This window comes from Emydura macquarii, unplaced genomic scaffold, assembly GCF_026122565.2.
Source record: "Emydura macquarii macquarii isolate MOO-44397 ecotype Brisbane River unplaced genomic scaffold, CSIRO-AGI_Emac_v2 contig_3726, whole genome shotgun sequence".
Taxonomy (NCBI): Eukaryota; Metazoa; Chordata; order Testudines; family Chelidae; genus Emydura; species Emydura macquarii.
The window spans coordinates 980-26,777 of NW_027133863.1; the positions used below are offsets into that span (position 1 = coordinate 980).

The window sequence follows — 25,798 nt, forward strand, 5'->3', positions numbered from 1 at the left end:
TGTTGCACTGTAAATTCTTCATGCCAGGAGTCATGAGTGTTTTCACGTTTCTTAGTTCTGCTTTTTCCCCCAATCTGAACATTTGGTAATATCATGTGTGGCAGATGGCCGGCTTCCCCTTAGTGAGTCTCGCGCTTTCCTGTCTGTAGTGGGCCGGGGGGTTGCCCGTCACCCCGTCTGCCCAGGGGAGGGGGTAGGGACCCGGGCCCACCCGCTCCTCTGGGTCCCAGCCCAGGGGCCCTATGAGAAGCAGCTTTGTGCTGCTGGTACTACGTTTCCAAGCTGCACAGTCTTCCCCTGGGCTACTTTTCCCCCTCCTTCAGTCCTTTTGGCTTCTTGAGCCGGTACCTTCCTCCTGGCCGCTCCACGCCAGAACTCTGCTCTCCAGTCTGTTCCACAGCACAGCGCAGCGCAGCGCAGCACAGCACACCTACTCTCTCCAGCTCATGCCCTGACTGTTTGGAGCAGAGGGCTTTTATGGAGCACCTGGCTGGCCCTTAATCAGCCTCAGTTGCTCCTAATTGCTCCCGTGGCTCTGAGTTAATCAGCAGGGAACAAGGCTCGAAGCATTCTGGTGCTCACATATCTCCCATCCACTACTCTTCTGCTGCCTTCTGTCTTCGCCCTATCACACATCCCCCCCCCCCGCTCAACACCATGGGGTTGGGCTACTTGGGACGTAAGGCAGTGCTGGCGCGACAGGGCGTCAGCGTTGCCATGTAGGCTTCCGGCCCTATGCTGCACCCGGAAGTTGAAAGGCTGCTGGGAGAGGAACCATCAGGTCACAAGCGCATTCTTCTCCTTGTTGGTGTGCATCCACCGGAGCGGGGCGTGATCTGTCACCAAGGTGAAACGTCTCCCCAGGAGGTAGTACCTGAGGGTTTCCATGGCCCACTTGATCGCCAGACATTCTTTCTCGACCACCGCATACCTCTGCTCCCTGGGGAGGAGTTTCCTGCTGAGATACAGGATCGGGTGTTCTTCGCCACCAATCAGTTGTGTGAGTACAGCCCCTAGTCCTGTCTCGGAGGCATCGGTTTGGAGGATGAAGTCCTTGTCAAAGTCTGGGGTTATCAGTACCGGGTGGCCACAAAGGGCTGACCTAAGATCTAGGAATGCTCTTTCAGCCTCGTTGGTCCACTTTACTATATCTGGGCCCCGAGCTTTTATGAGGTCAGTCAAGGGCCCTGCTCTAGTGGCAAAGTGGGAAATAAACTTCCTATAATACCCCACGATCCCTAAGAACGCCCTGACCTGTTTCTTGCGGACAGGTCGGGGCCAAGCCCGGATGGCCTCCACCTTGTCCCACTGGGGCTTTACCAGGCTTCTCCCTACCACGTAGCCCAGGTATTTGGCCTCCGCCAGTCCTATTGCACATTTAGGCGGGTTTGCGGTGAGGCCAGCTTTCCGGAGGGAGTTGAGCACCGCCTCCACTTTCCCTAGGTGTGTTTCCCAGTCAGGGCTATGGATGACCACATCATCCAGGTAGGCGGACGCATACTTGGTGTGGGGTCGCAGTAGGTGGTCCATCAACCTCTGGAAGGTTGCGGGGGCCCCGTGGAGTCCGAAAGGGAGGACGGTATATTGAAATAGGCCGTCGGGCGTGGAGAAGGCGGTCTTCTCCCTGGCATCTTTGGCTAGGGGGATCTGCCAGTAGCCCTTTGTCAGGTCCAGGGTGGTCAGGTAGCGGGCCTTGCCCAACTGATCTACTAGCTCATCGATACGGGGGATCAGGTAAGCATCGAATTTAGATACTTCATGCAACTTTCTGAAGTCATTGCAGAAGCGCAGGGTACCGTCGGGCTTGGGGATTAGGACTATTGGGCTGGACCACTGGCTGTGGGACTCTTCAATCACCCCGAGCTCCAACATCCGCCTTACCTCCTTCCTAATCTCTTCCCTCTTGGCTTCTGGGATCCGGTATGGTTTTATCGTCACCCACACTCCAGGGTCAGTGATGATGTGATGGTGGACCCCTGTTGTCCGACCGGGCTGCTTGGAGAACACGTCCTGGTTCCGCTGGACCATGTCAATAGCTTCTGTCCACTGTTCGGGGGTTAATTCAGGGGATATTCTAACCTCCCCCTGCGGAGCACCCGTCTCGGGGGTCGCTTCTTGGGAGACCAGGCACGCTTCCCGGTCCCGCCAGGGCTTCAGTAGGTTAATATGGTACAGTTGTACCGGCTTCCGGCGGTCTGGCTGTCTCACCCTATAGTTTAGGTCTCCGACTGCTTCTACGACCTCATACGGACCTTGTCAACTCGCCAGGAGCTTGCTCTCTGCTGTTGGCACCAGCACCATCACGCGGTCCCCTGGCTGAAATCTCCGGGCCTTGGCCCATCGGTTATAGTAGGTCCGCTGGGTCTCCTGGGCCTTCTCCAGATGATCCCGCACGATGGGAGTCACCCGTGCTATTCGCTCTCGCATCTTTGCCACGTGCTCAATGACGTTTCTTCCGGAGTTGAACTGCTCCTCCCAGTCTTCTTTGGCTATGTCCAATATCCCCCGTGGATGGCGACCATATAATAACTCGAACGGAGAGAACCCAGTGGATGCCTGAGGGACCTCCCGTATTGCAAACATTAGGTAGGGTAATAGGGCATCCCAATCCTTCCCGTCCTGTGCCACTACCTTTCTTATCATGCTCTTGAGGGTACGATTAAACCTCTCGACCAGGCCATCCGTTTGCGGATGATATACTGAGGTCCGCAGGGCCTGGATGTGGAGCAGGGTACAAAGGTCTTTCATTAATCTGGACATAAAGGGGGTCCCTTGATCTGTCAAGATTTCCTTGGGGATGCCCACCCTAGCGAAGACCTGGAGTAGTTCCTTTGCAATTGCTTTGGAGGTGGGGTTCCTTAATGGAATGGCTTCAGGGTACCGGGTGGCATAGTCCAAAATGACGAGCACGTGCCGATGGCCTCTCGCTGATCGCTCTAGTGGTCCCACCAGGTCCATAGCTATCCTCTCGAAAGGAACTTCAGTGATGGGTAGGGGCACTAATGGGGCTCGCAGGTGAGGCCGGGGGCTGTGTAACTGGCACTCTGGGCAGGAGAGGCAGTATCTTTGGACCTCCGCCTGTATTCCTGGCCAGTAAAACCTTTGCAGAATTCGGTCAAGGGTCTTATCTACTCCTAAGTGCCCCCCGAATAAATGACTATGGGCCAGCTCCAATACTGCCCTGGTATGTTTTCGTGGCACCAAGAGCTGCTCCACCTCCTCCTCCCGTATCTGTGTCACCCGGTACAGCAGGTCGCGCCTCAGGATATAGTATGGCCCTGGGCCCTTGGTCCGGCCCTCTACAGGCACGCCATCTATTTCCACTACTTCCTCCCTCACATTCACATATAGTGGGTCGCTGGCCTGGTCTTGCCCAAAATTTTCCCGCAGGGGCCCCAACTGGCCCTCTCTCAGGGGCCCAACCTCACCTTCACCCCCAGGGCTGCCCCTGCTGGCACTGGGACCGGCCTCTGGCTCCTCGCTAGTTTGGGCAGTCTCCTGGTCTGCTGAACGGGTTCGCCTATTAGCCAGGGCAGCTTTCTGGGTCCCAGCCAGTATTTGTGTCTCTAGGCTTTTAGCCGCCCTTCTTTCCCGCCGGGATTTCCAGGGTCTCCCGGGGGGTGCAAATACCTCGGGAGCAAATTCAGCAAAAGCGGGGGCAGGGCTGGCAGCCTGTGCCTCCGTCTCTGTCAGGGGTCTGCCCTCCACCCCGGGCTCTACTGGGGGGAGTAGGTTCCCAAACCCCGGGAAATCTCTCCCAATCAAGACCGGGTAGGGGAGCTTAGGGACCACCCCTGCTGTCACCCGGGTAACGTTCCCTTGGATCTCAATCTTCATGGGGACCGAGGGGTAGAAATTCACAGTCCCATGGACACAAGTTATCCCCGCGTGTTTGGCTCGGGTCATCTGGTCTCGCGCCACCAACTTCCCGGAGACCAGTGTGACCGCACTCCCCGAATCCACTAGGGCAATTGTTTTGATGCCGTTCATTTTTACTGTTCTGGTGTACCCATGGGGGGCCTCTACCACCCCTACCGGGCCAATGAGATTGCAGCACCCTCCGTGACCTCCCAGATTGCACTGCATGGATTCATCCCTATTGGGGCACTGGGCTGCTATGTGGCCCAGTTCCCCGCATCCATAACACCGGTAGGACCGGTTAGTGGCCCCCTTTTGCCCTGGGCTATTTGGTCGGCCACCCCCGTCCTCGCCTCCTGTGCTCCCCAGTCCCCTTCGACCCTCGGGCCGGTCCTCAATGGCTCGGCGTTCAGGTCCCGTCCTCTTAGGTCTTCCGAATGTCTCAGAACTGGGGTTGGGGCCCGGCCTCTGGGTCCGCCATGTCCTCTCCCGGGGAGTCAGGGACAATTCGCGGGCCGCCAACTGTCTCTCCACGAGGGCAACCAGTTCGTCATAGGTAGAGGGGTCACTCTGAGCCACCCAGGCTCGGAGGCCTGATGGCAACACCCTCATGTACCGGTCTACCACTAGGAGTTCCACCATCTTCTCGGTGCTGAGGGCCTCAGGGCATAGCCACTTCCGAGTCAGGTGGATTAAATCAAACAGCTGGGACCGGGGTTCTTTGTCTTCCTGGTACCGCCATTCGTGGAACCTCTTGGCTCGTGTTGCCGCCGTCACCCCAGATCGGGCCAGGATCTCAGCCTTCAGCTGGGAATAGTCTGCAGCAGCTTCCACCGCCATGTCATAGTAGGCCTTCTGGGGCTCTCCTCCTAGGAAAGGGGCGAGGAGACTGGCCCACTGGTCTCGGGGCCAGGCCTCCCGCAGGGCTGTCCTTTCAAAGGCCAGAAGATATGCCTCCACATCGTCCTCCCGCGTCATCTTCTGCAGATAATTGCTGGCCCCATCTGGGCTGCCCTCTCGCTCCACGAGGGCTTTCAACTGGCCTACCACATCTTGGAGTAGGGCCCGGTCCTGGGCAGCCTGGCTCATCAGAAGGCAGTTGGTCTCTTGTTGTAGTTGTACAGCCTCCCGCTGGGCCACTGCCTGGACCCGGGTAGCTTCCTGCTGGGCGGCCGTGGCCTGCACTAGGGCTTTCACCACATCCTCCATCTTTGAAGTGGGGTGGGTTGGGGCCTCCCTGGTTTAAACCCACTGCGCGTAATCCCACTTCTGACACCACGTGTGGCAGATGGCCGGCTTCCCCTTAGTGAGTCTCGTGCTTTCCTGTCTGTAGTGGGCCGGGGGGTTACCCGTCACCCCGTCTGCCCAGGGGAGGGGGTAGGGACCCGGGCCCACCCGCTCCTCCGGGTCCCAGCCCAGGGGCCCTATGAGAAGCAGCTTTGTGCTGCTGGTACTACGTTTCCAAGCTGCACAGTCTTCCCCTGGGCTACTTTTCCCCCTCCTTCAGTCCTTTTGGCTTCTTGAGCCGGTACCTTCCTCCTGGCCGCTCCACGCCAGAACTCTGCTCTCCAGTCTGTTCCACAGCACAGCGCAGCGCAGCGCAGCACACCTACTCTCTCCAGCTCATGCCCTGACTGTTTGGAGCAGAGGGCTTTTACGGAGCACTTGGCTGGCCCTTAATCAGCCTCAGCTGCTCCTAATTGCCCCCGTGGCTCTGAATTAATCAGCAGGGAACAAGGCTCGGAGCATTCTGGTGCTCACATATCTCCCATCCACTACTCTTCTGCTGCCTTCTGTCTTCGCCCTATCACACATGATAGAAATTTTCTGTGGGGAAATCTGAATTTTGAAGAAAAACCTGTGATTTTCCTTGGAAAGAAGAAGTAGAAGTAGTAGTCGAAGAAGGTTCCATTTCAACTTCTCCTCTCAACAGGAAATGTTTGTTTTTTTGTTTCAAAATATCAAATTGAAATCACAACTTTCATTTTGAATTGACATTTTATCGCCAATTGAGAATGAAATGATTCATCTCCACGTCATTTTAAGTCAAAATATTCATTCCAAGTGAAATGTTTCAAATGAAACGGACACTTGAAAAGGAAATGTTTGGTTTCAGTGAAAAATGTCAAAATGATATGCCTTAGACATTTCTGCAGCCAAACATTTTAGAGTTTTTCGTTTTGTAAAAATGTTCACATTTCTTCTTTGGGGCCTATTTTGGGATTTAAAACAAATACTGAAATATAGAATTTCCTGTCTGATGGAATTTTTTTTTTCCTGGGGCCATCTCCAATGTTTGTACAGAACCAAACCACTAATTTTGGCCTACTTTATAATCAACATCATCATCATCATCATCATCTCCAGTGTCTCTATCTGTTATATTTAAGCACTTTGAGTCATAGACTGTCTTTAATTTCATTTTAAGCACAGAGACTAACATTTTGGTATTCTCATTTAATCTTTTTCCAAATGTTGCTCCATTTATTTGTCTCAGTGTCTCCCCTTGTTGGTAATGAACTCCATAATCTAATTATATGTCTTCTTTGTGCCAGCCCTCTTTTTAGAGAGATAGATAGATAGGGCAACCAAATTATATTTTCTCTGCTCCAGAAAATGGTAATTTCAAGGGGCCTTTATACATAACAGTCTGGAGCATTTATGGATCACCCAACTCCTGATTCTGTGCCTATATTTCACATTCTTGAGTGACATCAGAAATTTCGTGGGGCCTGATCATGTTCTATTTTTGTCTGTGTAGGTGTTGGTGCTGATGTGTTTGAAAGTTGTGTTTCTTCTTTTTTTTACTCCATTTGTTTTAATACAACATAAAATAAAAACCCTGAAGAAAAGACAGAGACTTCATTGTTCCACTGTGGCTAGATGATAAGAGAGTCTTTCGGCCACAAGGAGAGAGAATGAAAGAGAGAAAGAAAATGAGAAAACAGCTCTAGAGTCTGTTCACTAGAGCGAGGGGCCAGGTTGTCAAGGAGGTAGGTGCTGGATGGAGTGGGGTGGGCAAAGGCCTGTCTGGAGGGGCTGAAAATCTGTCAGGGCAGGGGGATGGTCTGCAGGGGCTGGCCAGAATGGGGGCTGAGAGGCCATCTGGGGCAGGCTGTCGGGAGGCAGGTCTGGCTGGAGGAGCAGGCCAGAGAGGGGGTGGCAATAAGGGGGTCATCTGGAGGGGCTCGCTAGAGGGGTAAAGAGACTGGTTCAAGGGGTGGACAGAGTGTGAGGGGCATGACTGGGTGGTCTGGCCTAGGTGGGGGGGTTGAGATGGGGCTGGTGGGAGTGGATGGCTGGTGGGGGGAGGGGATAAGGGGCCTGGTGGGAGGGGCTGGACAGAATATAAAAGAAATATAAAGTAAATTGAAATAATATAGTTTTTAAAAAGTTTAAAAATGTAAAATAAAATTTGAAACTTGAAGTAAAGAGTAAAGTTGCTCATTGTACAGCAGGGGGGGTCACCTAGCCTCCTGCACAACCAAAGCAAGAGCCTTGTGTCCGGCAAGTGTAAATGGGAGTGGTTCCCCCTGGGCTTTGTCTGTGGGTCTGGGAGCCCAGGTGGGGGCCGCCCCTCACTCCCAGGCTGGGGTGGCCACATGACCGGAGTGAGACTACTGTTAGCCCTGCCCTGGGGGGCACTGGGAAGCTCCTGACGTGTGATGGGGGAGCTCACGTCCCATTGACACACCCGGCAGGTGTTGGTTCAGTTGAAGATTTCACTTTTTTAATTCTGTATTTTACTATGTATTTTAAGTTTTAAACTCTATTGTATATATATTTCAAAGCTCTTTAGAAAAAATAGTATTTTTTACTTTATATTTCTTTTATATTCTGGCTCCTTCTCCCACCAGGCCCTCTGACACCCCCCCCCCCACCAGCCAGCCCCTCCCACCAGGCCCCTGACCCCCCACATTCTCGGCTGGCCTTCTCCAGCCAGACCCATCTCCACCCCCTCATCAGGCCAGACCAGCCCGCCTAGCCAGGCCCCTCATTATCTCAATCTTTCCAGCCCTTCCACCCAAGCCCCTCATTATCCCCCCACACCAGCCAGACTTCTGGCCCTCCACTTTGTCAGCCCCTGCAACCAGACTCTTCACTTTCTATACTGGCCAGTCATTCCCAGCTTCGTCCCCTCCCCCTCAGTCTTTCCAGTCCCTGCTGCTGGACCCCTTGTCCCCTGACACACTCTGGCCACACCCCTGCAGCTAGAACCCTTGTCCCCCACTCCACTGCATCCAGCACCTGCCCGACACCCACAACCAGACCCCTCACACTATTGAACAGGCCTAGAGTCATTTGCTCTTTCTTTCTTTCTTTCTTTCTTTCTTTCTTTCTTTCTTTCCCCTCTCTCCCTCTGGCCAAATGACTCTTTCATCATTTATCCAAAGTGGAACAGAAAGACCTGTCTTTTCTTTAGGGTTTTCATTTGTATTATATTAAAGCAAGTGGAGGAAGAACAGAGCAAATGCACCTTTCACACCCATCAACATCCAGCACCTAGACAAACAAGAATTAAAAATTACAAGAATGTGAAGTGTAGGCATAGAATCGCATATTGAACAGGCATATTGAACAGGCCTAGAGTCATTTGCTCTTTCTTTCTTTCTTTCTTTCTTTCTTTCCCCTCTCTCCCTCTGGCCAAATGACTCTTTCATCATTTATCCAAAGTGGAACAGAAAGACCTGTCTTTTCTTTAGGGTTTTCATTTGTATTATATTAAAGCAACTGGAGGAAGAACAGAGCAAATGCACCTTTCACACCCATCAACATCCAGCACCTAGACAAACAAGAATTAAAAATTACAAGAATGTGAAGTGTAGGCATAGAATCGGGAGTACAGTACGCTTGGTACGCTCTATATTGGTTATTCATAAATTCTCAAAACTGTTAGATATTGCAACCACATTACGCTCTATCTATCTATCTATCTATCTATCTATCTCATGATTTTTCCTATGTTTCGAATGACAGAAGTGAAGATAAATTAAATTAATTATCTCTAAATTAAGGATAATTTAAATGGGAGAGTAAATGAGGAAGAGGTGGGGCTTGATATGTATGAGAGCAAGAGCGGAAGAGAAATTGTCCTGATGTATAGAGGTGAATCAGGCTCCTCTCTTCAACTGGAGTTTTGTCTAGTTACCTTAGTCCTGGGATTATTTTTTTTTTCACTCTGCCTACATCCTCCCCTTGGGGTTTTGATACCAAGGGTCTCATTTCCCATCTGTGCATGCATTACCTCTCCAAAGCAAGTCACAATCTAAAACTTCTCCTTTTCATCACTGGCTCATGCATGAAATATGAACCTTTCTTGTGAAGGGAAAACATTAGAGTAACTTTCAATGAACATGGAATTTAGGTGCCAAAGTCACTTAGGGTCTGTCTACACTACAGTGTAAGCTCAGGGACAGCAGAACTTGAGTTAGCAGACCCTGGGTTAGTTAACCTAGGGCTTCAGCATCTACATTCATTTGCAGCTCCAGGTTTAGTTTGTCGAACCCTGGTCCCAAACTGTGGCTTCAGCATCTACAGTGCATTATCTGTGCCTGAATTCAACCTCCCATATCCCAGACTTCCTAGGGCCCTTCCAAAACGGGGCCACTCTAGCCCTATGTTCATGGTGCATGTGGGAAAACTTGAGTGGTCAACCACACTGGACTGTCCAGCGGACAAAAGAAATTGGCTCTTGGGATTGTGGGATATTTTTGGTGGACTCCCAGACTACAGATCCAGTGGGAGAGCTGTATCTAGACTTCAAAGCAATAGGGCTTGAACTCTGGTTCCTGGATTCACTCAGATTTGGACTCTCCACCCCATGGGGTTCTGGGGCCCTGAGTCCAAGGCCTGGTTTCCCAACACTTGTGTGCAGATGGATGAAGGATTATGCTTGAGCCTAAATTCAAACCCGAGGCTTATACTGCAGTGTAGACCTGACATTAGGGTCATTGTTAAAAGCCATGTAGGTGTTTGAAGACACCTAGGTGCCTAGTGAGGTTTTCAAAAGTGCCTACGTAAGGTTAAGCTCCCAAATCCCATTGATTTAAAGGAGAAGTAAGTGTCTAAGTTCTTTTGAAAACCCCATTGAGGTGCCCATTTGCATTTTTAGGTACCTAACGACCTTTAAAAATCTGCCCCTAAAAGGCTCCCCTCTTCAAAAGTGACTTAGGGACCTGATGGCCAGTTATCCAGCCATGATGACTAAAGTCCATGAATTTAGACTGAAGATGAATGTGGCCTAATGGACTCCTTGAACTTTTGCAGCCAATGAGAACATCACAGAACATTTCAGTGTTTTTCCACAAGGCGTGGGAATTACCCTGAAGTTAACACACCCATGTACTTGGTTCACCATGCCCCGAACAGAGACTTCCATCAGATTGTCAGCCTGCATCCATCCCCTCCTGAGCTCTTTGCCTGTATTCTGTGCTGCAGGTTTTCCCACATGCAGGAAAGCAACAGGGCAGAGATTTGTCTTTGTAAAATATTTTTTTTTTCCAAAATAAAGCTGATCAAACATCCCCTCTATTATGGGTGGAATTTTCAAAGGGGCTGAAAGGATTTGGGTGCCCAGATCCCCTGGAATTTCATCTGCTCCCTTCAGCCCCTTTTGACAATCCCAGGCCCTATAATTTTCTTCTCTCCACTGGCATTTATCTCATGGCTGGCAGTGGCCTTAGACTCAGGAGAACTGGCTTCAATTCTCAGTTGTGCCCAGGATCCCCCTCGCGCTCCCCAGATGCTCACCGCACCCGGCTCCAGACGGCTCCACTCCCAGCTCCAGCTCCAGCCCAAGCCCCGCCCTGCTTCAATGTGGCTCAGCTCAGCTTGGCTTTCTGGGCTGCACCTCGGGCCCGTCTGGTTCTGCTGCTGTTGGTCTGCTCAGCTCAGTTCAGCTCAGCTCCCTGGGCTTCTTCTCTGACCTCCCAGCCACTGGCTCCAGTGTCTCAGGTGCTGCTTTGTTGTCCGCTTGGCCCCGCTCTCTGCAGGCAGCTCCAGCTCACACAGAGTACATCCCCGCACATTGGCCTACCCGCCCTGTCAATCAGGATGATCTGGAACATTGGCCCTTCTGCACTGGCCCTGGGGGCTGTCCATCTCAGAGCTCTGATTTCCCACCCTCTCTTCCCCCGTCCTTTGGTACTGAGAGATGGCCCACTAAGACGGCCCACTAAGTTTCAGTAAGGGGCAAACAGTCCCCTTACACTCAGACCCTCCCTGCACAGAGCAAAAACGCCCTGTTCACCAGGCCCCTGTCTCTGTGACATGGGTTCAAACTGTGATGTTCTATCTGCTATCGGATCATTTTCCCTGGAGGGCGGAAGGGAAATCATTCAGAGACCATAAAATCAATGACCCCAAATACTAGTCTTGATGGCTGTCAGTAGTGGTCCTTCAGCAAGGTGTCAAACACCTGTCCCTGGCAGGGCAGCTGTCTGGAATACAGCACAACATGCTGCCATTGTGAAAGAGTGGACTTGTGCCGTCAGCTTGCCAATAAATCCACAGATATGACATTTCATACCGTCATATCCCACTGAGTTACATGAGCAAACACTAAACCAACAGCCATCATACCTCAAGCAGAGGTTATACACCCAAAAGGAGAAGACCCAGAGATCTCACACAGTCCACTAGACTTTGATCTGTCTACTGGTTTTATGTGGAAGATGTTCAGATAGCCTGGGGATGGGTGGCAGTACAAAAACCTAAGATAGACATGCAGATAGATAGATTCTGATTTTACTTACACTTATGTAAATCTACAGTAACTCCATTGACTTGAGTTTGTCTGCAGTTTTGTCAGTGTAAATACCCCTTTGCATTAAGGAGATTGCAAAGCATGTTCTCACAGAGACACTAATGTCACCCATTGATTACATTTCTATACAGACACAGAATGAAATCACAGTCAAAGAAAAAAGATGGACCTTTAATCCTTAGTGAATAACCACCACCCTGTCAGTTTCCACAGGGAAGCTTTGATCTCCTTGTTTCTCATGCTATAGATGATGGGATTCGTCACTGGAGGCAGCACGGAATAGAAAACAGCCACCACGAGATCCAGCCGTGACATCGTGCTGGAGAGGGGTTTCAGGTAGGCAAAGCCGCCAGTGCAAACTAGCAAGTAGAGCACTGTGAGGTGAGGCAGGCAGGTGGAGAAAGCTTTATGTCGCCCCTGCTCTGAGGGGATTCTCAGCACTGTTCTGATGATCTGAACGTACGACACAATTATCAAAACAAAGCAGCTTAACAATAAGCCGACACTAAAGAGAATAAGCCCAGTTTCAGTGAGGTAGGAGTCAGAGCAGGTGAGCTTGAGTAGCAGAGGAACTTCACAGAAGAACTGATCCACCTTGTTGCATCTGCAGAAGGATACTGCAAATGTGTTCCCGGTGTGCAGGGCAGAAATGAGAACGCCGCTGGCCCAGGCCCCGGCTGCCATTTGGACACAAACTCCCCTGTTCATCACTCTCTCATAGTGCAGCGGCTGGCAGATGGCGACATATCGGTCGTACGCCATGATGGTGAGAAGGAAAAAATCTGCTCCCACCAAAAAGGGGAGGAAAAAGACTTGGGTGACACATCCAGCGTAAGAAATGGACCTGGTGTTCATGAGGGAATTGGCCATGGATTTGGGGACGGTGACAGAGATGGAGCCAATGTCTAGGATGGACAGATTGAGGAGGAAGATGTACATGGGGGTGTGAAGGTGGCGGTCGAGGGCTATGGCTGTGATGATAAGAAGGTTCCCCACCAGGGCAGCCAGGTAAACCACTAGAAATACCACAAAGTGCAAAATCTGCAGCTCCTGCACCTCAGAGAATCCCAGAAGAAGAAACTCGGTCATGCTGGTTCGGTTGGACATTTTCTTCCTCAGCACATTGTGTCCTGCCTGTGGAGGGAAGGAGAAGGGCAACGGTGAGGATTAGAGTGACCAAGGGAATGACCCTGATTCCTCTCTCCATAATAACTGATGATGTGACTGTCAGAGCACAGCCCTGATCACAGCCACTGAGCAGGGGCGGTGAGGGCTCCTCGCTGCGGAGAATGAGACGACTAGTCCGGTGCGTTATCCCACTGATGTCAATCTGCACACGTCTTGGGAACTGGGTCAGTTCGCACCATGTGAAGATCTGAGCCACGACCTGGCATCGCTCAGCTACTGCTGTGTTGTATCGTTTCCCTCTGTGACTTTGTGTCTGTGCTCTGCGGGTCAGTGGCAATCAGGACACCTGGGCTCTGTTCTTGACTCGGGAATTGACCTGCTGTATGATCTTCAGCCAGTCACCTCCCCTCCCTGGGACTCTCTTTCCCTCCCTCCCTTTCTCTGCCTGGTCTACTAGGACTGTGAACTCTTTGGGGGACGGGCTGTGTATTATTATGTGTATATTCTGTGCACCTCATTATAGTATTTGTGCTCAGCTGTCAGCAGTGATGGAGCCTGGATATGGTGCTAAACAAAGAGGTTTCTAGTCCCAGCGGCCTCCTCCCTGTCCATCTAAGCTCCATGTCAGGATAGACAGATCTGGCTGCTGGGTGCAACTCTGAAACTGGGTTCAAAACTCCTAGTCCTTATAACACATATTCTGTGGGTATCAGCTTTGCCATTACTCAGTTTTACATTCCTTTGAAACAGAAATCAAACAGATGCAACCGAATCAACGGGTTTCAAGTTATGGTGTTATTAGCCAACATTAAAGTTTCCCCAGTCTTGTTTGAAGTTTAAGTCTGGTTGGAAATTGTCAGTTAAATTATGGTTGGTTGGTTGGTTTGTTGGTTGCTTTCTTGGACGGAAAATTTGGGTTTACAGCAAAACAACGTTTTTCTCACCATGTGTCTGTTTTCATTGAAAATCTTTTATGCTGGAAAACTAAATATTCAACAAGCAATCCTGTTTGGTTTTCATCTTAAATTTACACTCTTCAGCTGAAAGTTCTCAGTTGCTTAATGGAGGAAAAAAATGGGTTTGGGGTTTCTGATGAAAAGTTGACATTTTCGAAAGCAGGAATTTTTGTTTCTTCTGACTGTCTCTAGTTGTTTGAGTAACTTAATAGTGAAATCCTTAACGAGTGCTGACAGCAATTCTAATTTGTTTTCTTTAAATTTCCCTTGTATGTTAATCCCCACACATATATTTAATAGAAATAGCACACTTATTGTACTGGCCGCTGTGGATTTTTCCCCAACAGGTGATGAATCCTGTCGTCCAGCTCCAGGATTCTTCAGTCATTATCTGTCTATCTAGCTAGACGCCAAGGACACAAGTGTGTAAGAGTCATCTCACCCCTCACTCTGAGCATGACCTGACAGAACTAGACTCAGACCAGTTGCTCTCTGCAGCTGAGCAGTGTGTAGCTGGCTTTGAGCATCGCTGGCATTAAAGGAGCGATGCTGCTGGATGGTGATTTGCCCATGTCTATTTCCTAAGGGCTTGTAGGACTCACTCCCGACAGACCTGAACAGCTCATAAGCAGAGGCCCAGAGGCAAAACTTCGTAGACTCATCAATTGTAAAGCCAAAAGGGGCCGTTCTGCTCCTCTAGTCTGACCCCCTGCCTAGCACAGGCCCTAGGATTTCCCCAGGGTTTCCTGACTCCAGCCCAGCTTCTGTGCTTTCTGTGCACCGGGATTACAAAGGGATTTGGGCACCTAAAGGTGGGGGCAGGTATATACTGGGATTTCCAAAGCTCCTAAGTGTGCCAGGTAGCTAAATCCCATGGACATCCAATGGGAGTTAGGCACCTAACTTGCTGAGGTGTTACTGCAAATCCCACTAGGCAACTATCAGCTTCTTTAGATGCCTAAACCCCTTTGTAATTCTGGCCCCGGGTCTCTCTTGGCGTCTTCCAAGGCCTGGGCTTCTCTTGACTTTCAGAACTATGAAGGCTGGGATTTGGAAAGGAGCCTAAGGGAGAGTAAGGCAAGTACATCTTGGGGGCCTAACTCCCTTAGACTGCCTTGACAATCCCAGCCTACAGTGATAACAAGGGCAGCCAGACAGCAGGGGTTATAGAGAGGAGGTCAAGTCACCTGGAGCTCTTGTGATCTAAGCCCAGCTACGCAACTGAATCAGCTCAGCTCTCTGTGCCTCAGTTGCCCCAACTGTAACCTGGGGGAGAAGACCGGGCACTGGAGGAAGAATTCATAATGGATGGTGTAAATAAGGGGTTATTTGAACTCTGCCTGGGGTCACCTAGCCTCCTGTACAACCAGAGCAAAAGCCTTGTGTCCGGCAAGTGTAAATGGGAGTGGTTCCCCCTGGGCTTTGTCTGTAGGTCTGGGAGCACAGGAGGGGGCCGCCCCTCAGTCCCAGGCTGGGGTGGCCGCACGGCCGGAGTGAGACTGCTGTTATGCCTGCCCTGGGGGGCAGAGAGTGAGGGGCACACGAAAGCTCTTGACATGTGATGGGGGAGCTCACGTCCTGTTGACTCTCACCCCGCAGGTGTTGGTTCAATTTCAGATTTTATTTTTTTCCAAAAAAAATATTTTTTACTATTTTTAAATGTTTTAAAGTGTATTTGATATGCTTTGAAACTTTTTACAAATATATTATTTTAATTTAATTGATATTTCTTTTATATTCTGGACCAGCCCCTCCCACCAGGCTGGGCGGATGGCAGATGAGTGGGGGGATGGTGTGTCCAGCTTCCCCAGTTCTCAGCCCCGTGAACTGTTCATGTCCCAGGGATCCCCACTTTGCCAGCTCCCAGAGATCCCTGTCTCGCCAGTTGTTGGTTGACTGACACCCTGCACTGTCCCAGCTCCATTCTGTCCAAATCTCCCACCTGTCTGGCTATCCAGTCTGGTCAACTTCCTAGGCTCTTCACTCCCCGAGTGCCCACCTGATGGGCAGCCAGGTTGCCCATCGCCCTTTGATTCCAGGCTGCCTGGTCAGTTCTTGTGCTGCCAGGTTGCTTGCAATCCCCATTGGCACTCGTGGTGGTTAGATAGGTGGGTGGCTCCCCAGCTGTGTGGCTTCTCAGACTCCAAGGAAGCCCATTTCCTTGGCCTCCTTCTTTCTCCACTGCAAAGGAAACTGGGATCCCTGGCCTGCCTGCTTGGAGCAAAGGTGGAGAGATGTGCTCTCAGGCTGCCTGACTCCCTGGGTTGCTTGGCTCCTTGGGATACCCGGGCAGGTAAGGTGCACTGCTTGCAGCCCCAGCTGCCCGGGTGGCTTGCCAGCTTGGTCATCTCCCTGCATGAGATTTTTTGGGGAAAAAAATCACCTCCACCCCTAGTGAAGTGGAATTTTTTTAAATGTCCCTGCCACAGAAAACGTTGCATTTCCAGCTTTTTGTTCTGCTTTCAAGTCGGGGCCGGGGAGCGGGAATTGGAAATGCAATATTTTCTGTGCAACGTAAGTGGCGGTTCCCACGGAGCTCTCTCACTCACTCTGTCTCTGAAATAAAAGGACACAGGGTTTGTGGAAGAGCTGGACCAGTGGCCGTGATGTGGACAGTCTGGGCTGGCGGCCAGCACTGTGTTCAGGTACCAAAGGCCAATAGGTGGGTCTGAAGTCAGGTGTCAGAGCTGAAACAGGGTCAGCACAGAGTCAGAAACCAAAGAACCATAGCCTGGGGTTGGAGCCAGGGCAGTCAGCAACCAGGGCTGGGAACAGGGCAGGGCTGGACTCAGTGACTGGGAATTAAGCCGGGAGTCAGGTAGTGAACACAGGGTCTCTAGCAGCAAAAAAACCAGGATCCATCTTCTTGCAGAAACAACTTCCTCTGCCTCTTTTTGACCTAAACAATGTCCCTGCCCTGGGATGGAAAACCGCCCACAGACACAAAGCCTCTGCTTCAACGGTGAACCGTGCCACAAACTTCAGCCTAAGTCCCCTAAGGCCAGTTGAGAAAGTTATGTAGACACTAAATGGTGCAGGTAGGGACTTAGTGCAATTTTAAAAAATGCCACAACCGTTTGGCCCAAATTCCCAGTGGGTTTTAGGCACATAGGCACTTTTATTCTTTAGAATCTTTGTGATATTAACAAAGAGTACATCTGAATTCTAAGGTGCCTCTGTTCCCATTTGTATAATGCCTTAGCCTGTGCTATGTACCTGTGGCCCAATCCAACCATGTACGGGACGTAGACAAAGTGATGCTTTTTTATACTGTCATCACCCCCGTGTTAAACCCTGTGATCTACAGCTTGAGAAACAAGGCGGTGAAGGATGCTGTGAGGAGACTGAGGAGGAGGAGAAAGTTTTTTATGAATGATTTAAAAATTTGGGAGCTGTGCAGTTCAAAGGAGGATGTTTTATAAAAATACAGTAAAATGACCAAACAATTTCTTCTGCCTGGGTTCACACTACATGTAAGGTAGAGTCATTTCCTGGCTCCACGCTGGACTCACTGTGTCAGGTATAGACCTAGAAGTTTTAAGGTCAGGAGGGGTCATTATCACCCTCCAATCCAGACAAATTCATGATTGTTTCCTGTGGCATCTTTTCTACCCACTCATTTCTACGATTCTGTCATCGGAGCACCGCTTGGAAAGCTAAAGCCAAGCAGGGAAAGGCTATTTTAGGCAGGATGTGCTGTGAGTGAAGTTCTGGAACAGCCTCCCAAGGGGAGCAGTGGAGGCAAAAAACCGAGCTGGCTTCAAAACTGAGCTTGATACATTCATGGAGGGGATGGTCTGATGGGAGAGCCTAGTTTGGCAACTGACCAATCTTTGACTACTGGTGGTGGACATGCCAATGGCCTGTGAAGGGACATTAGGTAGGGAGGGTTCTGAGTTATTACAGAGAATTCGTTCTTGGGTGTCTGGCTGGTGAGTCTTGCCTACATGCTCAGGGTTTAACTGATCACCATATTTGGGGTTGAGAAGGAATTTTCCCCAAGGGCAGATTGGCAAAGGCTCGGGGTTTTTTCGTCTTCCTCTGTGGCATGGGGCACAGCTCACTTGCTGGTGGATTCTCTGTGCCTTAAAGTCTTTAAACCATGATCTGAGGACTTTAATAACTCAGTCATAGGTCAGAGGTCTATTACAGGAGTGGGTGGGTGAGGTTCTGTGGCCTGCGTTGTGCAGGAGGTCAGACTAGATGATCATATTGGTCCCCTCTGAGTCTATGAGTCATTCCAGTGAAGTTAGGATTCTTGGTTCCTGAGATCAGCTGTGTAATAAGATTAATGCAAAACTTCTTGGTCCTTTGCCTTATTTTTTGAATTTTTTTCTTTTTTCCAGCATTGATCTCACCATGTAACATGCAAGGGAGTTAGCTAGCGCTCTCCATCTATGGGGGCTATGTTCGTCTACAATAGATTGCTAGGTCTGTGGCTCACTAGATGAATCCAGTGTCCAGGGCTCCCTATCCAGAATTAGCATAACCTTAGTTGTACCTAACCTAACAAAGCGTGGGGAAAGGCATAGCAAGCTGAGATGTCAGCTCTGACTCTGAGACTAAAAGATAGAAAAATTTTGTAATAGATCTCAGAGAGAGAGAGAGAGACAGACAGACAGATGGGGATGGAAAGAGAGAGACAGAGGAGCAGCCTTTTTTTTCACCATCACTTGCATCATTTTCGTAAAGGAAACTGAAAGCAGTTCCATGTCAGCATCATACCAATCTATTAGAATTATTTGCGTGGGAGAACAAACACATGGACAAGGGTGATCCAGTTATTTAGTATACCTGGACTTTCATAGAGCCTTTGACAAGGTCCTTCACCAAAGGCTCTTAAGGAAACTGAGCAGTTATGGAATAAGAGGGAAGGTCCTTTCATAGATTGGTTAAAAAGCAAGAAACAAAGGTTAGGAATAAATGGTCATTTTTCAGACTATTAGGAACCATTAGGAAAGGGTTAGATAATAAGACAGTCAATATTATAATGCCACTACATAAGTCTGTGGTACACCCACACCTTGAACACTGTGTGCAGTTCCGGTTTCCCTATCTCAAAAAAATATATTAGAATTGGAAAAGGAACAGAGGAGGGCAACAAAAATGATTAACTCTATCCAACAGATTAAAAGGACTGGGACTTTTCAGCTTGGGAAAGAGGTGACTGAGGAGGAATATGATGGAGGTCTATAAAGTCATGACTGGTGTGGAGAAAGTGAAGAAGGAAGTGTTATTTACCCCTTCACATAACACAAGAACCAGGAGTTACCCAATTAAATTAATAGGAAACAGGTTAAACAAACAAACAGAAGTATCTCTTCATATAATGCACAGTAATCCTGTGGAACTTGTTGCCAGGGGATGTTGTGAAGGCCAATAGTACAACTGGGTTAAAAAAAATAAAATAGATAAGCTCATGGAGGATAGGTCCATCAATAGCTAGTAGCCAAGATGCTCTGGGTGACCTTAAACCTCTGACTGCCAGATGCTGGGACTGGACGACCGGGGATGGATCACTCCATGATAGAGAACTGGCTAGAGCATAGGGCTCAACGAGTAGTGATCAATGGCTCCATGTCTAGCTGGCAACCGGTCACAAGCAGAGTGCCCCAGGGGTCGGTCCTGGGGCCGGTTTTGTTCAACATCTTCATTAATGACCTGGAGGATGGGGTAGATTGCACCCTCAGAAAGTTTGCGGATGACACTAAGCTGGGGGGAGTGGTAGATACCCTGGAGGGTAGGGATAGGATACAGAGTGACCTAAACAAACTGGAGGATTGGGCCAAAAGAAATCTAATGAGGTTCAACAAAGATAAGTGCAGAGTCCTCCACTTAGGAAGGAAGAATCCCATGCACAGCTATAGACTGGGGACCGACGAGCTGGGCAGCAGCTCTGCAGAAAAGGACCTGGGGGTAACAGTGGATAAAAAGCTGGATATGAGTCAGCAGTGTGCCCTGGTTGTCAAGAAGGCTAATGGCATATTGGGCTGCATTAGGAGGGGCATTGCCAGCAGGTTGCGGGAAGTGATTATTCCCCTCTATTCGGCATTGGTGAGGCCGCATTTAGAATATTGTGTCCAGTTTTGGGCCCCCCACTACAAAAAGGATGTAGACAAGTTGGAGAGAGTCCAGTGGAGGGCAACCAAAATGATTAGGGGGCTGGAGCACAGGACTTATGAGGAGAGGCTGAGGGAACTGGGCTTGTTTAGTCTGCAAAAGAGAAGAATGAGGGGGGATTTGATAGCAGCCTTTAACTACCTGAAAGGGGGTTCCAGGGAGGATGGGGCTAGGCTGTTCTCGGTGGTGGCAGATGACAGAACAAGGAGCAACGGTCTCAAGTTGCAGTTGGGGAGGTCTAGGTTGGACATTAGGAAAAAATTTTCACTAGGAGGGTGGTGAAGCACTGGAATGGGTTACCTAGGGAGGTGGTGGAATCTCCATCTTTAGAGGTTTTTAAGCTGCGGCTTGTCAAAGCCCTGGCTGGGATGATATAGCTGAGGTTAGTCCTGCTTTGAGCAGGGGGTTGGACTAGATACCTCCTGAGGTCCCTTCCAACTCTAATATTCTATGATTCTAAGAGGATTCTGACATAAGGATCAGTAATAAGAGAGATCCAGCAAGTGACAGTTGAGGATGGCAGTTGGAAGGGGGGTTTCCCTCCTCGTGGCTCCTAGCCCCTCCCCTATCCATGTTGACGTTCTCACTCCGAACGTAACCCCCCCTTCCCTGGCACATAACTCCTTGCCCTGCCCTTCTCATTAGCATAAAAGGTGATGCTAAGTAGCATAAGGCTAGGCTAATTAGCATAGAAGGTTAGGCTAATTAGCATATTAAGTAATTGATTGGTTTAAGAGTATTTTTACATCAGAACCTAATTAAAATGGCAGGCATTGCCTAATTAGCATAGTAGGTTGCCTTCAAGCTGATTGGCTGAGTTTGGGTGACCAAACTGTATATAAAGCCCGCAGTCAGCAGGCTCAGCTTTGTGGAGAGCTGAGATCACCGGAGCAGTAGAAGAGCTGACCCCCTACAGAAGAAGAGCTGAAATCACTTGGAAGAAAAGAGCTGAAAAGACCCACGACATCCCGATAACATCTGAACAGGGTGAGCATCATTGACACAAAGGTGCGCCTTAGCTTTGGACAACCGGGCTGACTGAGTCCCCGCTCTGTGTCCAAGCCAAGGTCATCCTTCTGTTAGGAAGCCGCACAGATGTCTTTGGGCTTGCAGGCAACCAGACTGAGTCTCCGCTCTGTGTCTGAGTCACTTTCTTAGCAATCTTTGGACAGAGCAGAAGGACTTTCCCTGACGAACAGAGGGATGTGTTAAAGGCTGTGTAAGTAAAAGCCTGGGCCTGAGGAAGGGTTGCGACGCCCCTGCTGGGCAGAACAGGGCCCTACAGGCCAAACTGCCCGGCAACAGAGGGGCGGAGCCAAGGCAGAAAGGGGAAGTATAAAAGGCCGGCCTAGCATCTCAGTAGGGAGGAAGCTGCCGCTGGAGGCAGATGTGTCTTCTCGGAGGCTGTGGCCTAGGCCTGACCCAGACCCAGCGGCTGTTGGGAGCAACCTTCCCACTGAGTGGAGAATCCAAAACCTGCCCGGATTGACAGGCATGAGTGACAGGATAGGGCCGCCGGGCCCTAGTGACTGAGGGGGCCGCCAAGCCCTAGTGATTGGTGAGGCTGCCAGGCCCTAGTAGCTGGAACGAGCCACGCGAGACTCCTAGGTGGGAAATACCCCCTGAGACCAGCTCTGACCTGGAGGAGCTGCCTGACGACAGGGACCCCCGGGAGCTGACAGAACCCTGTGACCTGAAAGAGCTGCCCTCTGCTGACGACGCAGAAGAGTTCCCAGAGCTGCCACCGGCTGAGTCAGGGGCTAAACCCCATCAGCGTGTTGCGGCTGGAGCCTCACTGACTCAGTGGCAAACGGCTTTGCCACTGATAGGGCCCTGGGCTGAGATACAGTGGAGTCGGGTGGGCCTGCGTCACCCTCCCCCCTGCCCTAACCTCCCCGGGAGGGAGTGCTACCCTCTGCGTTTGGGAGACAGATGATCCCGAGCTCTACTGGCCCCGCCTGCCTGCAAGGCCAGGGGCCCCAAACTATTTTACTAGCCCCGCCTGTGGGAAGGCCGGGCCTATAGACTGCTTGCCTGTCCCGCCCTGCCTGAGGGCTGGGGGCACCAGACCACTTGTTAGCCTGCCCCGCTGGGGGCTGGGGCTAAAGACTTCTAAATGAGCACTGTTTATTCCCCTAAATGAAGGCACAGTGGCCTTCTTCAAAACCTGGGCCCGAGGAAGGGTTGCGACACCCCGGCCAGACCATGCCACCGGCCTACAGTACCCAAATACCTTTACAAATCTGGTTCTCTCTGCCTTGGTTTACCCATCTATAAAATGGAAATAATCATCTTTCCTTTCTCTCTGACTTCTTTACACAGGTATTTTTAAAGGAGCCTAAGGGAGTTAAGCACTCAGCTCTTTCTTCAGTTATATGCTCTAACTTAACCACAAGTAATGAGCTCAGTGAACAAATTTCTGGATGAAAATCTTTATCCTGCGCCATGAAGAAGGTCAGAAGTAGATGATTATAGTGATTCCTTTTGTCCTAAAAATGTATGCATCCACAAAATCTAATTGACTTCCCAGACCTGTGGGCATCTAACTCCCCTAAGCTTCTTTGACAAGTCTTAGTTTGGAAGTATTGCAGTATATGTAAAATGTGTATATACAATGATGTGCACACTGGACTCCTGGCCTCATCTGGGACAATAAACAAGGTCTGTTTATTTCACTGCTTGTTTATTTCTCTGGCAGCAGATCTATACCTATGCCAACAGATGGTGGCTACATTCTTTGATCACAAGTCGGTGAGCCAGGAATATTTGGCATGGATTCTTTTTGTTATCTGGGGAAATTTACTTAGGCTAATATCTCCAGACATGGAGATCTACGGTTATGCACCCAAGCCCAGATCCACAAAGGGATTTGGGGGCTTAAACCCCTGACTCAGTTGCCCAAGTCCTAGTTTTAGGCTTCACTGCAACCCACAAAACAACAGCCAAACCCTGTTGGTGCCTAAACTCACTTGGGGTCTATGTTTTCAGGGCAAAATTTCCCTAGACACCTATGTTTCTGCCTCTGAGTATAGGCAGTCCTGGCTCGCTCTAGGTGGCCTTTGGGATTCAGGTGGAGCTAGCAGGGATGGCGGTGATATCTGCATCCCTTTCTCTGGGCTTGTCTGGCCAGGATATCTCTCAGGATGAGGATGAAGAAGGGCCTGGGATTCCAGGAGATGGTCGTGGTAGCAGCTATGAAGATGAAGCTTGCTTCGGTAGCTTCTGGCTGTTCCTCCTCCTCCTCCTTCCCCCACTCTGTTCTTTCTTTAAGATCTCCTAAGGATTCTTTAAGGATGGAATAGCCCATCCCCTTATTATCTTGTCCACCAATTAGGACTAATATCCAACACACCTATTTTGGTTCCTTAGTTTCTGGCTCCACATCTCCTATTTTTAGCAAGCATGATTTCAACAGTCCATGAATTGTATCAACATGAGCTTTTTGTTGAGTAATTCAATCTTTCTGTCTCCCTTTCATATCTTTTCCTGTTGGAGTTTGTTATTATAGGTTATTGTGACATCCTATGACCTTTCACATAATTTTTTTACTATTGAGTTTTAAGTTAGGATGAATTTTTAACCCCAGTTCTCATAACGAGATGAAGGTTCAACTCCCCCTTCTTCCTGAAAGGAGAAAAAAAGATCTGAGCAGGGGTCTCTAATGCCTTTTACGAGTGTGCGATACCGAGATATGGGCTATTCCAATGGACAACTCACCTGTTGAAACTATTCCAGTGTGCATCAGATAATTAAAGAGTCCTTTGGCCAAAGAGAAACAGTCAATGAAAATGATTTCCCATGCACTGCTACACACTGGAGACCAATTGGCTAGGCAGCAGTTCTGCAGAAAAGGACCTGGGGGTGACAGCGGACAAGAAGCTGGATATGAGTCAGCAGTGTGCCCTTGTTGCCAAGAAGGCTAACGGCATATTGGGCGGCATTCATAGGAGCATTGCCAGCAGATGGAGGGAAGTGATTATTCCCCTCCATTCAGCATTGGTGACGTCACATCTGGTATGTTGTGTCCAGTTTTGGGCCCCTCACTGCAGAAAGGACGTGGACAAATTGGAGAGAGTCCAGTGGAGGTCAATGAAAATGATTAAGGGGCTGGAGCACTTGACTTCTGAGGAGAGGCTGAGGGAACTGGTCTTACTTAGGGTATGTCTATACTGATAGCAAAAGAATCCCTTCCTGACCCCTGCAGGAGACCATCTGAAACCCTGTAGCATGAGCTTCTAGGAACATCAGACATGAACCAGAAGGGACCCCCAGGGCTGCCAACCCAGGCCCCCCGCCTCATCAAAAGCAACCCCATCGTACAATTGCACTCACATATTTGTCTAGTTGTCCTTTAAAGCTAATTAAATTATTTCCCCCACAATTCCTATTGGGCAGCTCTTCCAGATCCTCTCATCTCTGATGGGAAGAGACCTTCTTCTCATTTCTGTCCCTGGCTATGGGAGAGGAGTGAGGGTCTAGAGGGTTAGATCGGGGTGGGGAAGAGGCTAGGACTCCTGGGTTCTATCCCTGGCCATGTGAGGGGAGTGTGTTATCTCGGACATCCAAATATAATGTTGCCATGATTTTGGTCCCAGCTGCACGGGTGTCCATCTCTGGAAATCAGCGGGGCTGCTCTGGACTGACAGCAGAGAAAAGGAAAGCAGAACTTCGCTCTCTGTATCTAAAAGGTGAGAACACATTTATCCAAGCGGCCGTCTTGAAATACCGTGGCATGAAAAGGGCAGGGAGGTGAGCCATCCTCCCCGCATGCGTGCTCGGTTTGCTGTCGGACCCTCTGCAGGCACGCACTGAGCAGGGCTCTTTTCCTGCCATATTCACCCCCATACCTCCCCCCTACCCCCAACCCACTGTCTGTGTTCTGGCTGTATCGTCAAACAGGCACTTTCTGTGCTATAAGTAGCCCCTAAAGGTCATGCAAAAGGCTGTGTGTGTTCCGCCTTCAGGATTGGAGCCTGCATCCCCTGGCGGAGAAAGTCCCTGTTCCCCACCCCGCTGACCGGCCAGTCCCTGCAGACTGGGACCAGACCACGATCCCCTACCGCCCCCCCAGCAGGGTCCTCCTCAGAGCCTCCTTCATCTCCTTGTTTCGCAGGCTGTAGATCAGCGGGTTGAGAAAGGGGGTCCCCACCATGTAGAAGAGAGTCACCACCTTCCCGCTGGTTACTGAGGCGCCCAGGAGAGAGCCGTAAAAAAGACCCACAATGGCCAGGTGCGAGGTGCAGGTGGAGAAGGCCTTGTGCCGCCCGGCCCCTGCAGGGAGCCTCAGCACCGCCCTGATAACTAGCCCATAGGAGGTCAGGATGAAGAGGAAGGTGGTGAAGAGGAGGAGGTAGCTCATGGTGGAGGAGGTCTGTCTGGTGCAGGGAGCTGGGGTGCAGGAGGCGGCCAGCAACGGGTCTGGGTCGCAGACAAAATAATCCAGGGTGTTAGGGCCACAGAAGGAGAGCTGGGAGATGAGGGCGACGGGCCCTATGAACCAGAGGAAGCCGGCGAGCCAGCAGGAGGCCACCAGCACCCAGGAGCTGTGCGGGGACATGAGGACGGGGTAGCGCAGGGGGTGGCAGATGGCCAGGTACCTGTCCAAGGCCATGGCTGCCAGGAGGAAGCACTCGGTGGCCCCCATGGAAAAGAAGATGTAGAACTGCACGAAGCAGGCATGGAAGGAGATGGGGACGCCGGGGTTCATGAGGTCGAAGAGCATCCTTGGCACGGTGGTCGTGACGTAGCCAACTTCCAGCCAGGCGAAGTTGCCCAGAAGGATGTACATGGGCAGGCGCTGGAGGCGGGAGTCCCGCAGCATGGCCCACACAGTGCTCAGGTTGCCGGCCAGCGTCCCGGCGTAGATGAAGGAGAGGAGGGCGCAGGCGAGATCCCGGCCCAGCCGGCTCAGGGAGGGGAAACCCAGCAGGATGAACTTGGTCACTGAGCTGGTGCCGTTGGCTGGATTCAT

At 50.4% G+C, this 25,798-nt stretch overlaps 2 protein-coding genes across 2 annotated transcripts; both read right to left on the reverse strand.

The window, feature by feature from the left end:
• Positions 1–11,794: 11,794 nt before the first annotated feature.
• On the reverse strand, positions 11,795–12,730 carry LOC137146156 (olfactory receptor 14A16-like). Its single transcript, XM_067537310.1, has one exon. The coding sequence runs from the start codon at positions 12,728–12,730 to the stop codon at positions 11,795–11,797; it is 936 nt and encodes a 311-aa protein (XP_067393411.1).
• Positions 12,731–24,883: 12,153 nt separating this feature from the next.
• Positions 24,884–25,798, reverse strand: LOC137146164 (olfactory receptor 11G2-like). Its single transcript, XM_067537318.1, has one exon. It carries the CDS (start codon positions 25,796–25,798, stop codon positions 24,884–24,886), a length of 915 nt encoding a protein of 304 aa, XP_067393419.1.

Excerpts from the sequence above, each read along its gene's own strand:
- LOC137146156 (XM_067537310.1), bottom strand. The coding sequence starts at position 12,730 with ATGTCCAACCGAACCAGCATGACCGAGTTTCTTCTTCTGGGATTCTCT.
- LOC137146164 (XM_067537318.1), bottom strand. The coding sequence starts at position 25,798 with ATGAATCCAGCCAACGGCACCAGCTCAGTGACCAAGTTCATCCTGCTG.